Below are 14,344 nucleotides of genomic sequence, written 5' to 3'. Positions count from 1 at the left end.
CCTCACCCTATAAATAGGGTAGACATAGTTTCATTCGTCATTCAAAACAAGCTCACTTCTTCCTTGCTTCACAGCAAGGAGGGTGGTCTGGTGAGACACTCACTCATGCTAATCAGAGGACCGGGGTTATATCCATAACCTTAAGTTCTCTTTCATAGCATTCGTTTGGTGTCTCACTATGGGGAGAAGTACTGACTCCCGGATTGCCAGACACGCCTATTTAAAAGACAACTGTCCCCAGTGACCAATCAGTAGGGGGCCTGACCATGAAAGCCTGTACTCAGGACTGAATGTGCCAAAACAGGAGCAGACACATCAAGTTTGTAAAATCTAGCGAATGTATCTGAGGAAGTCCAGCTTGCAGCTGCACACACTTCCTGAATAGAGACCCCTTTAAAAAGGGCCAATGAGGACGCCAGGTCCCTGGTGGAATGTGCTCGAAGACCAGACGAGGGCTGGAACCCCCTGCTAGAATATGTCAAAGCAATAGCTTCCACAATCCAGTGGGAAAGACGCTGCTTTGACACAGGCTTACCTACATGTGGTTTAGCCCAGGACACAAACAACTGATTGGTTTTTCTAAAACCATGCGTCCAGTCCAAATAAAACCGCAGTGCACGCACTGGAGACAAATTATGTAGGCGCCTTTGCTCCTCCGAAGCAAAAGGCAGTCAGCTCTATCGGGGAGCATGAACCCACCACTTTTGGAACAAAAGCTGGGTTAGGTTGCAAGATGACCTTAGAGTCACCAGGGAAATAATTAATACAGGCTTGGTGGACTGAAAGGGCATGTATTTCACCAACCAATTTAGGGATAGAAATCTTATTACAACTTCTCCCAAGGGTTCAAAAGGAGAACGAGTAAGAGCTTCTAAAACAGTGGGAAGGTCCCACGGTGGGGCCAAAGGCCTGGATGTAGGCAATTTACGGCTTGCCCCTTTCATAAAGCGACACACCAACGGATGTTGGCCCGATGTTTTTCCCCCAAATCCAATGTGACAGGCTGAAATAGCAGCCAAATATACCTTAATAGTTGAGAAGGGTTTGTCATTATCAATAAGGTTTTGTAGAAATAACAAGACCACTGCCACCGAGCACTGATAGGGGATGGTGTGAGAATCTGCGCACCAGCTTTCAAACACCTTCCACTTTAGTTCATACAGGGACCTGGTTGATGGTGCCCTGGGACACTGAATAGTGTCAGTAACACCAACAGGGAGATCATCTGCATTTAAATTCAGCCGCATAGAGGCCAAGCCCAAAGGGCCAACCTTTCTGGATAAGGGTGAAATATCTCCCCGTGAGCCTGGGATAGCAGATCCCTGCGAAGTGGCAGTTGCCATGGTGGGCTGCACAAGAGTTGAAAAATCTACACCAGCCAGTGCTTTCCCGGCCACCGTGGAGCTATCAGGATCATGGACAGACCCTACTCCCTCACCCTGGCCAGAGTGGGAGGAATGAGAGCTACTGGCGGGAAAGCATAGAGCAGAGACCCCGGCCACTTGTGTGCCAGAGCATCTACTCCCAGTGGAGCTCCCTGGTCCCGCAGGGAGAAGTAAAGTGGCCACTGAGCGTTTTCTCTCAACGCAAACACGTCTACAACTGCCTGACAGAACCTCATCCAGATCCGGTTCACCACCTCTGGGTGAAGTTTCCAATCTGCATAAAGTGGGTTGCCCCTGGATAAAAGGTCTGCACCACAATCCAGGGCTCTATGAGTCGCTTTTAGAGACTGCAGGGTCAAACTGCTCCAGACTATCAGTTTGTGTGCCAGCATGTGCAAGCAGGGGGACTTCTGTCCCCCTTGCCTGTTGACGTAGGCCACTATTGTACAATTGTCTGTTGTCACCAAAACATTGCTTCCTCTGAGCCAGGGGAGAAAATGTTTCAGAGCTAGGTGAACAGCCATCAGCTCTAGACAATTTATATGAGTCGAGCGCATGCCAGCTCCCCACTTTCCATTTATGGATCTCCCGTCGTCAGTAGCACCCCAGCCTGTCAGAGAGGCATCTGTGGTGACCACTTTTGTGGCAGAGATGGTATCCATAGTGATGCCATGAGTCAGGAAACCAGGGTTCTTCCACTGACAAAGAGCTAGAGAGAAGGCTGCAGAAACAATTACTCTGAGGTGGCCGTCTCAATGTGGGTCTAAGTTCAGAGATGAAACCCATGACTGGATCCCCCTCATATAGAGGCGACCGAACGGTATTGCCACCACAGAGGAGGCCATCAGGCCCATCAGCCTCTGGCATTATTTAAGGGTGACCGAGCACCCCCTGCAAAACAGAGCCAGACTCAACTGCATGGCCTCCACTCTCTCTTGAAATAAAAAGGCTTTGAACCGGACAGAGTCAAGAGTCAGCCCTATAAAGGTAATGCATTGAGAGGGCATTAGAACACTCTTTTCCCAGTTTATCTGGAAACCCAGATGTTCCAAGTACTGCACCACTGCAGTGGTGTGATGAGCCACCTCCTGAGAGGTCGGAGCGGCCACAAGCCAGTCATCTATGTATGTGGCTACACGTATGCCCTTTTCCCTGAGCGGGGCTGCCTCTGTGCATTTTACAAACACTCTCGGGCTCAGTGACAACCCGACGGGTAGAACCACAAACCCGTATGCTATCCCCTGGATTGTAAAACGCTAATATTTTTGGTGTGGGGGATAAATGGGTATGTGAAAATAAGCATCTTTCAGGTCGACTGAGGTGAACCAGTCGCCTGCTCGCGCCGTTCTTAGCAGGGAGGTGTGAGTCAGCATCCTGAATTTGTATTTCCTCAGATAACCATTCAGGGCACGGAGATCCAGAATGGCTCTCATTCCAGGCCCACCTTTCTTTGGAACTATGAAATACCTTGAGTAAAACCCGCCGTGGGTTTCTGATGGAGGGACAACTCTTATTGCTCCATTCTCCTTCAAGATGGAAATTTCTTCCAGAAAGATATTCAAAGTGTCTCCCTGCATCTGGGAAAACACAATTTCTTTGAACCGGGGTGGGGTGACTGTGAACTGAAGTCTGTATCCCCGTTCGATTGTACGCAGCACCCATTTTGACTATGTGCAGGCTGCCCAGCGCTCTCTGTGTAAGGAGAGGGGGCTGACCGGCCACTGTGCCAGAGATGGGGCAATGCTCCTCCCTTGTGGCGGAGCGCTGGCACATGCCGCATCCTACCCTGCCACTGTCTCTGACACACTGCGTAGGGGGGAACTGGATGCTGTCTTCGCAGCTGAAAAGACATGGGTCTCCACAGGCTGCGTTATGGTAGACACCAGTTGTTTGTTTTTCAACATATTTGTAGTCTTTTTTAATGTTTTTACAACATGCAATGCCGCCCTCGGCTTTCCGCCTGGATGCACGCATTGAAACATTTTTAATACAGAGTGTATGAAAGATTTGCTTTTGTGACAACTGTCCGAACACAGTCTCTCTTCCGTCATCCCCGGAACGGCTCGGGACTTGCACTCTGCCTGGAACGTGTCCCCCCAAAAAAACTCTGGAACAGAGCTTGGAGATGGCGGAGCGGGCCGTAAAAAGGGGGAACTGGGCTTGCTTCCACTGTAGGGAGAAGACATCAGGCTGGCCGCTTCTTCTTCCGCCTGCACGTAGCAGCGGGAGGTGGAGGAGGTGCAGACTGAGGGTGTGCCTGAGGGGACTACTTCCTAGCCCACGGGTTCTTCGGACCCCCAGGGGCCGGTGCTGCGGCCTGCGCTTTAGGTACCTTGGGAATCCTGAACGCTGGCGTTGGGCGAGCGGCAGCCGGCGCGGCGGGATGTATTTTTCTCGACAAACAAAGTTTTGGAGCCTCATCATCCCTCTTCTTTTCCTCACATCTCTTCTACATAGTAGTAAATGCTGCACCAAAGAGACCATGGGGGACGATCGGGGTGTTGAGGAGTTCCTCCTTTTCCCTAGTCGTCAGATTGGTGAGCCCATGCCAGCGTGCGCGCTCTTAAAGAACCATGAGACCCATGGCCTTTCCCGCGGCTTGTATAGCCAGTTTATGGAGACGGAGAACATGATCGGTTATTACACAGATCTCCTCCCACAGAGCGTTATCTGGTTTAGCAGTCATATCTTCTTCCAACTATGCCTGGTATGCGCTCAGAGTAGATGAAGCGTTCAGGGGTCTCGCAGACATGGAAGCAGCTTTGTAGCACTTGTCAGTGAGGCTAGACTGAAAGCAGTCAGTCTTGAAAGGGAGGGATGCGGCCGTGGAGGAATAGGACGTCTTTGGGTGAAGGTGGCTTGCAACCAGCGGCTCCACCATGGCAACCAGCAGCTCCACCGGTGGCATCTGGCGTAAACCGTGAGACTCCATGCCCTCACAGTCCAGCAGAGAACTTCCCGCGATGGGGTGCCTCTCGGTTTAAGACTTGTCTCTCCACGTCACTGCAATTTCATCCAGGAGCTCTGGAAAAACGGGCACCACATGCTTCCCAGTTTTCCTTGCCTTTGGTAGCTTTTTCCTGACAAACCGAGATATTGCAACCTCTGCCTGAATAGCCGGCCAAGGAATGCTCAGCCTTGTGGCCTCACGTTTGCACATGTCTTGCACATCCATGTCCAGGGGACACAGCGCCGTAGGCTTGCTGTCATCATCCATTGCTGGAGGCTTTGCAGCTTCGCGGCAGCTAATGAGGACGGTAGAATCCTCGTCTTTATCGTCCGACTCTGCCCCGTCTTCATCCCCATCTACTTCCGGGAACGATCGAGATCACATACTTCGTCCGTCTGACCCACACATAAGCAGGGAAAACTCGCAAAGTGGATACACTCCTCTGTGGAGGTTAAGCCCATCCTTGCATGGACCACACCCAGACGGTATGTGTGCACATACAGGATGAGTGTCCCACGAGGACATTTTGTTACCATAGGGGCAGAGCTTGGGGCCTAGCTTGGGGCCTTCCTCGTCTACACTAACGTTCATCGCGGAAGCCATGGTTAGCTAACGGGACATTTAGGCTAGCAGGGTTCTCTCAAAAGCTTGCGCAGCAAATAAGTATGAGCTAGCTTGCTATATGGTATAGCTACCGGTACAATATTGCTACCCTCAAGTATTGCTACTGTGAGAACACAGCTCAAACTTCCACCGGACACCGTCAAGCACATTACCTTTCACCGCATTCATTGTTTCTTATCCCGCAGAAACAAAAGCCACGCCGTCCAATTATCACCAAGCTGGAACATTACAGAACTAAGAACTAATCAAAAGTAAAGGAAAGTAACAACATAAGAGGCTCAATGTCCAGTATCCACCAGAAATCAACAAACGATGCAAAATCCTGTACTCAATCACGAAATAACACCAACAAAATAATAAACTTGTCAATCTCATTGTGGACACACTTTACATAGATGGGCAGTTCTACCGTAACTTTTACATTACACTCAGGCTCTTTTAAACTCTGTTAAATAGTTTTCTAAATTCAATGACAATGCATGGACTTGTGTTTGCATTTAAATCTCCATCCCTTTTTCCACATTTTTCCCTTTTAAAAAGACTCATCAAATATCAATATAGTTTTTCTCTTCATCTACAGTAACTTCAGTAAGTTCAAAATGCAATAAAATTTTTAAATCAAGAAAAACATTCTGACCATTAAAAACAAAAAACATGCTGAATGGTTGACATTAAATTTATTTATAAGCATTTAAAAGTATGTCTGTGTTCTCAAACCATTTAGCCAGCAACAGTATTGCTTTAGCTTCAGGAAGAAAGAAACCAAATGGGGCCTGTGCAGGGAAGCGTTTAATTCAACAGAACGTGTGACACAAAGTGTACGGGTACAACATTTCAGATTCCCTTGGTCTAGGATAGCAGCAGACGAGCTACAGTCAGTCTCCTGGCAGCCGACACAGGATCTGCACTGCTGCCGATGGGATTTCAGAGCTCCTATTCACCTACAAGCCAAGCCCGCACACAGACACGCAAACAAACACGCAAACACGCCTGTCTACCACCCGACGACAAGGAGATCAGGTTGTACACAGGAAGCTTTCTGTAATTCAATGTTGATTTTTTTTCCTGTGCCTGTCTCTTCACCCTTTCTTATTCAAACATGGGAGGCCTTCATTTCGGCTTCTCAGGGAGATATTAATACCCTGGGCGGTTTGAGGATCTGTACAAGCCAGAACTCAGGTACTGTAGAGGAAGAGGCAGTGGGATCAAGGTACGACAATGGTAAGGACTGGTACAGAGAAGAAAGACCCTTTTGTGAAGAGCGGTAGATGGACATGCCCTGAGGGAAACTGCTCCTTGCAAGATGGGTGTTTCTTGGCTTGGACGCTCTTCTCTTATGTCCTGCCCCCCAACTGCAACACACAAGCTGTGATTTATAGATAGGTTCCTCTTTGATGCTGACATCTGTTTGATATTGCCTGACAGGGGGATTAAATGAGCCAACTGGCTCTTGAGGTCGTGGCGACCCTCATCGTAGCAGAGTGATGGGAAAGTAGACGCTCAAACATTGACTTACGGGTAATTTCATGCCCCAGTAAAGGAAAGGATGAAATAATGTGAAAACATTGCATAAGTGGAACATGCTCACAGGAGAGAGATCTGTTGTTAGGCGAAATGCAGAGAACAGTAACACATTGTGTGTGTGATCTTAAGCTTTTGATTTGAGAAAAGAGTAATATTTCTTCTGAGCGGATCAACTAAGATGAGGTTGGGTTAGGACAATCCAGACTCAGAAGCTATAGCTAAAGAGTGGGATGGTAAAAAAGGATTTTTTTGTTTGACCATCTCCATAGCAATATCTCTGAATCCAACTGGGTGTACAAGCCATGCTGGAAGCTTTTGAGTTTAAAAACTCATTGCATTCCTGTGAGAAAGACCACAAACTACTTTTTTGTGATAAAGATTTAATGGAGTTTAGGGTTTGGCTGCTCAAGGACCCACTCTCTGATCAGCCCACTGCACCTGCTTAAGCACACATGACATCCTGAAGAGAAGGCCCCGAACCTATATTGCACACCTGTTTTATACAATAGATAACTTGCGACAAAATTACAATTGATTGATTATAGAAAGGAGACGTGGAGTCCGTGGGTGAGGCTGATTGGTCTTAAAAGAGGTAGAGAGTGGAGTCTGTGGGTTAGACGTCTTTACTGCCCCGTGCTAATCTTGATCCCAGCAGGGCTGCCAAGTTGTTCTTTACATAGATATTGACGTCAACAACTTTATCATAGCAGGCTCAGAACCTGCGTCAACGCAAGCACCTTTCAATTTAGGTCAACTTATGCCATACATAATGCAGCTGAGTGCAGTGTTAACCTCTTAAACCTAATATTTATTTGTTACAGTGTGTCATGTTAATTGACGTGCCTCAGTAGTTAATTTTCCTCCTCGGATCTCTAAATTTTATAATTTAACTTGTTTTTTTTATGATTTCCTATGAATTATTGAATTTTGGTTGGTAATTTGATGTACATAAACTTTTAAGCGCCGTGCCGTTACAAGAAATGTAACACTTATTCAAATAAGCCTTTTTCTTAAACTAAACGTTTTGATATCAGTAAATAAAATATGTATTTGTTGTTAATTGCCATACACACCAAAATGAAACTGAGTAAGGTTTAGAATGAAGGAAGAATGCAATAGATATATAACAAAAGGTAAATTGGAGAATTAGTGCATCAGCACAAAAACAGTTTTTTCCCCACTATTTAGTTTTTTTCATTTAGAAACCATTAGAAACTGAAAATAAGACAGCTTTCTGTGCAAGCGTTTTTTAGAGTGTCACTGGGTTCTCATACCATCATTGTTTTGCCTTCATTTGATACATCTCAGTTGATTAAATCTTGTTTTCCACTCAGTGCAACGTGCCTCAGAAATTTCAGTATGGCTGATATGGAAACTGCAAGTGAAAGTAAAAGATAACACTTGCCTTGATCATTTTTCCACTTTATTCCTCCGGTTTAAAGAATTATTACCGTGTTTATCATTGGTGACTTCTTTTAGGTAATGCACAGTTCTCAGCTCCTTCCTCATCTGAGACTCAAGTCTTAATGACAGTTTTTGCCTCATGTTATGAAGAGCGAAAGAAAGCTGGTATGTAAGCTACTGTTTTACTGCGAAAGGGTGTGCTTGATTATCAGCCAGTGACGCTGGTGGATTATGGGGTGTTAATGGCTAAAAACAATCTGTTCATGTCTGTCTCTCCAAATGAAGGCTGGATCAAATTACTTTTGATCATTTAGGAAACAAAATAAACGTAACTTGCGTCAGACATTTTCTTGCTGTTAAGCTAGCTGCAACATTACAAGGACATTTGTATCTAAAAATATCAAATTAAAAACACTTCCTCTTTTGTTCCGCAGAAAATGTTAAAATAAAAGCACTTACTTTTCTGTCCATTCAGAAGTTTAACGCTCATTTATTTTTTACTAGACTTTATCACATTCATTATTTTATATTGTACATTATACGTATTATACATCTTTACTATTTAGAATTGAGAACAAAGGTTTTAAACGTGGATTTAGAAAATTGTTTCCTAATGTTTTTAAAAAATCTCAGAGTGAGGAGAAGAGAACACTCCAAACCCTGTTTAGTGCAATATATAATGAAGCAGTGGACAATACAGAGACAAGGATGAACCAGTGTTAACTACACTTTGATTGATTCATTCAGAAATCTTACATTAACAGGTTTCAGTCTCTTTCTGTTTTTTTCCTTAGAGGACAAATGCCTATATTTCCAGTGGGGTAAATATTACATTTTATCAATTTTCAAATTAATAGAAATTACCCTTTAGTAGATTTTTGGATTGTAAATGTAATGCTAAATGTTTAAATGATAACTGTAAATAAATATTAAAGACTGGAAGACAATTATTAAATGTTCACGTAATAATTTACGCCTAAGGACAGGTGGGGAATCCTAACCTACAGCAATAGAGGGTTAGAGGTGAGCTAAATGTTATGGATTTAATGAGAACATTTTTATTTCAGTCATTACTTAAGGCTCAACTCTGAATTTGAGTGAAAGACTTGAGACTTGACTTGGACTCACCCCTCAAAGACTTGAGTTGACCCTCAATGACGGGACTCGACTTGGACTTGGAAAACTGACTTGTGAATATCTCTGCTCAGGCCTGGCTTGGAAGGGTCTTGTGAAGGGGGCAAACAAGGCCTCCAGAAGAGCTCATATACTATATTCTAAATCAAATTCATAATTTTTGCAAAAATAAGCTCCATAGACTGGGTCCACATAACAATCACTGATGTGTAAAGGGGTTGAATACGGACCATATTACAAGGACAGTCAAAATGGACTAAATTAAAGCACAGAAGGAGATATCCTTTAAATTATTCCAAGTTTACTGGAAACACAGGAACCACACAGAAATCATAAGGCAGGCAATTGGAAAGATTGACAGATATTTTAAATGTAATTAAAAAAGGTAAAAGGTGAGAAAAAACTTGGGGCAAACATTAATGAGTGAGAACAAGAGATGGTGCATAGGAGCACGGCTGCTTTTAAAAAATACTGAAAATGACAGAGTAATTACAGAAAGCGACAAAGACATGACAGATAATGAATTACTTCAACCCCTGATTTAGCTGGCTTAAATAATTAATAACTATTCCAGGAATGAAAGCTACATCCTACTCTGATATGCAAATGCACAGAGGAAGGTGAGGGGAACAAATGGGAGGACTACAGTTTTCCAGATAACTTTTCCCATGTTGTGTAAACTCATATTAACAAGCCAAGTAAGCAGGGAGAAACTGCGTTACTTCTCCTCCTGCGTCTGCATCTCCCCCTTGTCTCCACACACAACTGCCTCATTTGTGATTTTTGGGAATGATGGAGATGGAAGGGAGAGGTCTGAGGAGGAAGGGAGGGGGCACACAGTGTAAACTGAGCTTCCCTTGTTTTTGGCACCTTACTGAGAGCAAACGAAGAAGAGGGGGTGGTGGCTTGGGGAGAGAATATTAGATGAGTCAGCGAAGATACGGTAAAAGCCAAGAAGAACAGAGCAGGTCATATGAGGACAGAGTTAGCTACATTGACTTGGAGGTTGCAACTCTGAGGGTAGGATCATGTGTAGCAAAAAAACTGAAACTGGGTGGGAGTTTGTTTTGGGGACTGATTGGGAACCCCCAGAGATGATTCAAGAAACAGAACTGTTGCCCAAGCTGGCAACGTCTGGGGCTAAGAGAGGGAATTTAATGGAGAAATACTCGTGTACCTCGATTGTGCAGATCAAAAAGCAAGTCAATGCCCATGAAGCCCAATGATAATGTCACAAACCTAATGCTCAATAAATGTGGACAAATATTAAAGGAGGATCACATCTAGAGATGTATCGATCACAGTGTTGTTGCAAATTATCTGACCTCCAAGTTTTTGTGAAGCACTGAACTGCCAATACAGATTAAAATATCATTTTCTAGAGTTCCTGGCAATTAGCTTGGCTATCATTACAAAAACAGCTGCCTATCTATTCTAGACAATGTAGATCATTACTGAAACTCTTCAATTTCCAAAAGGTTGAAAACCCAACATGTTCCGTAACAGGCAGAGTTTGAAAGCTCAGAAAGATAAACAAAGCAATGTTGCTGTACTCCATTTAGCCTTCCTGTTATCTGCTCAAAGTCCTGCTTTCTCACCATGAATTGCAAACAAGTCAACATGTCATAGAAAATATCGTTTAGTAGTAAGGTCTTCGTACATGTCTGTGCTTCCTCTTCTTCCCGCTCTAACAACATTCACATGGAAAAGACTGATGTCACCATAGCAATTATTCAGTAAGGTTGCGTTCGTTGATTAGAACGATTGGATTTTTGAGTTTTGGACCAATCAGGGCCGAAACAATCTAAAAAAAAAATAATTCCCAATGCCAGACTTAAATACAAACAATTTTAAACTAATTGGGTTTAAATGAAGGAAATATATTGCTTGTCAAGAGCTTATATGTGTGTAGGGCTGCAACTAACAATTATTTTGCTAATTGATTAATCTGTTGACTATTTTTTCAATTAATCGATTAATAATTTGATAGCAAAAGGTGCTTAATAGGAGATCTTATACAGAATTTAAACAAGGCGAAGCTAAAGCTATGCTACTAGAGGAGGTCTGGATAGACCAAATTTACAGATGAAGGTTTTTCATCTTAAATGCTAAATGTATTTTTTTTTTGTACAATTTTAGGCCTAATTGCTGCTGTGAGTGGGTTGTTCTTTCAGCAAATGGCATGTTTTAGAGTCTGTATACTCCAGTTAACAATTATTCGATTATTAAATTAGTTGACGATTATTTCAATAACTGATTAATCACGATTAATTGTTTCAGCCCTATTCGTGTGTGTAGGTATATGTGTTGTAAATGCTTCCGAGTTCCTCATCTAAAAATGTTTAAGAGCAGGACACCAAGTGACATCTATGCTCATTTGTCTGCTTTTTAAACATGACAGCTTTTAGAAATGTTGACTTATCTTCGTTCCAAACTCCTTCAACTTCCAGCAAGGCTCAAAACTACAAACTTGAGATGGGTCTGGTGCTGAATAATCAAGCTTCTAGAAATCAATGTTACACTGTAGATTCACTGTTTCAAAATGTAGGAATAATTCTTAATAACGGTAATAATTACTCATACCGTTAATCTTACTTTACTAGGTGATGTACATAGATAGAAACAAACCGAAGCTCATTTCGTTGTGGCTCATCCAGTCCAGAAACACGATCCATTTAAAAATCTTGACATGCAACTACCTTTGATGACCCACGAGGTAAAACCAGGGAAAACACATGCCCTGGAGACTAATCTCTATGACTTCTTAAGCTGAAGAAATAATTGGGTTTAGCAAAAGTGAACTTTTTACACTCCCTGGAAATGATGCATCACTTTAACTTCATCCCTTATTCATTTTTTTGTTGTTTTTTAACCAAAAAAGATCATTACTTCATAATTCACAATGATACCATTAATAATGTCATATATGGTAATATGATTGAATGCACCTAAAAGGACTGCCTAATGACTGCCTGATTTGTTCTTACCTCAAAGTTAACGGACAAGTTTCTCTTCAGGGCGATTTCATAGACGAGGCTGATCTCTGATTTGCTGGCATCGGTTCCTTCCTGTGTCTCCACTTTTTCCTCTGGATTCTGAAAATTAAACAGACAATTATTGCAACTTTCATTTACTGAGCAACACAGATTAAAGCGCTGGTCCTCAAACAACTGGCCAGACATACATGAAATATGGTAAGGATTAAGATGTATTGATATTTTTTAAGCAATTGTTCACTGCAGGAAAAGTTTGTTATAAATAAAGGGTTATTTCTCCATAATTGCTATGTGATATTTTGTATGAGCTGTGTCCTGATTTATTGTTAAAATAATAAGCATCATATCTACAAAATAATTATTATTTATATCCTTGCTGGGGAGTCAGGTTTTGTCTTCTTCTTTTAATGACTTTGTAAGCAATGTCAGCTTGTAAATGAAGTGGGTGGATAGGGGGTGGTTAGTATAGACACAGTAAACATAAATTACGAAATAAAAAGTATTTATCACATTTGTTCACCCATAAAATATGTCTGACTTATGATTTTTTTTAGCATTCCCATTTTACTTGACTTGGGGTTATTTTTTTGTGTTGGCTTAAATAGATACGTTTCAATAGCGAGGGGCACCAGCCAAATGAGTTTATGTACACCATCGGTCAAAGGTTTTAGAGCGGCTTTCTCATTTAATGCTTTTCTTTGTGTTTATGACTATTTACATTGTACGTAGACTCTAAATGAAACCATCAAAACAGTGAATGAAAATGTGGAATTATGTAGCAAACCAAAAATTGTAAAATACCTTTAAATGTGTGTGCTGTAATGACTGAAATATTCATCTCTGGCCATCTCTCAATGAACGTCTGGGAAGTTCTTCCAAGACTCTTTGGAAAACCATTTCCGCTGACCACCTCAAAAAGCTCATCGAGAGAATCCCAAGAGAGCAAAGCAGTCATCAAAGCAAAGGTTGGTTATTTTGTAATAATCTAAAATATAAAAATGTTTCGATTTATTTCATACTTTTTGTTTACTACATAATTCCATGTGTGTTGTCTCTGGTGAGAATCTACAATTTAAGTCATGAAAATAAAGAGAGCCATTAAGTGAACAGTAGTGTATGTACTTAAACTTTTGCCTGCTGTGCACTCAGCATAGAGTGCCAGTCATCTTGCAAAATTTCTATTTCAGTTCTTCTTTTAATTTATTCACACTTTGTTTGCTGTCTTAAACTTCGATATAGCTTGGAATTAACTTTTGTGAGATTTTTCTTGTAGGCTTCTGTAGAGCATCTGATAATACACTGTTGCCAAAACAGGATACCATAGTTGGCAACACACAGAGAGTTAGCATATCATATATTCATTTGAAATATTCATATTGGACAATTAATTGTTGGATTGTCTTTTTCACACTACCCATAACTTTTTGGTAAGACAAGGGTTCTCACTTCTCCTCACTTCTCTGTCTATAATTGGTGCCACCGAGCCCTCTGACCACCATCAGCAGGCATGGCGGGTGAAGTGTCTGGCCAAAGGACACAACAACTGATACGGACGAAGTGGGGGTTCGAACCGGCAACCCACTGGTTACAGGACGGACTTCTACCCTGCGGAGGAAGCTTATTTTAGCCGCTTGTATCCGGGATCTTGTTCTTCCGGTCATGATCCAAAGTTCATGCCTATAGGTGAGGGTAGGAATGTAGAGCGACCGGTAAATCGAGAGCTGAGCTGAAAGGTGAAGGAGAAACTACTGGGAATTCTAAAGCAGGTCACCAGGTTACAGTCACTTCGGCTGATAATGAAACCAAACTCACTCCAATGAGATCATATCGTACAACGGGGGTTTCTGCTGCCTGTATTACGCTGGAATGCAGCGTTATGTCTCGATCTTTATCTTTTCATGTCCAGCTCTTTGTCTCCTTAAGTCTGACTGGCTGCAACCTTTTCCCTCAGGGGTTCCTTCACTTCTTCTGCCTCATTGTGAGACCCGATGCGGATTGTGATGAATACTTCAAGGGGAGATTCCTTGGATTTCACAGGAAGCAGACACTGCTCTGAGCCAGAACTCAATTCAGGGGAAATTTACCTGCATTATAATGAAACATACAGTAGTGTGGAAACGCTTGGGTAAGTTTGGAGGCTTAGATCATCAGTTGTCATACAGAGCTACCAAGGCATTGTGTTTTTCTGTAGAACAGAAACAGAAAAATCAGGCAGCACAACTGTTAGGTTAGCCTGGCATTTGTAGAAGAGTGACAAGATACAGGAAATAATCCTTTCCTGCTGATCTCATCAAAAACTTCACTTATTAACAGTGAAAGACATATTT

General features: G+C 42.6%; 1 protein-coding gene across 1 annotated transcript in view; it reads right to left on the bottom strand.

Annotated features, from left to right (window-relative positions):
* stau2 (staufen double-stranded RNA binding protein 2) overlaps positions 1–14,344 on the bottom strand; it is a 126,187-nt gene that overhangs the window by 73,044 nt on the left and 38,799 nt on the right. Inside the window, exon 7 of the mRNA XM_047350369.1 lies at positions 12,009–12,116. Within this exon, the coding sequence (XP_047206325.1) occupies positions 12,009–12,116 (108 nt within the window). The remainder of the gene's footprint in view (positions 1–12,008; positions 12,117–14,344) is intronic.

The sequence above is a fragment of the Girardinichthys multiradiatus genome, chromosome 21 (genome assembly GCF_021462225.1).
Source record: "Girardinichthys multiradiatus isolate DD_20200921_A chromosome 21, DD_fGirMul_XY1, whole genome shotgun sequence".
Classification (NCBI taxonomy): Eukaryota; Metazoa; Chordata; class Actinopteri; order Cyprinodontiformes; family Goodeidae; genus Girardinichthys; species Girardinichthys multiradiatus.
Note: the sequence above shows the minus strand (reverse complement) of the source record. Positions and strands in the feature narration are given on the sequence as shown.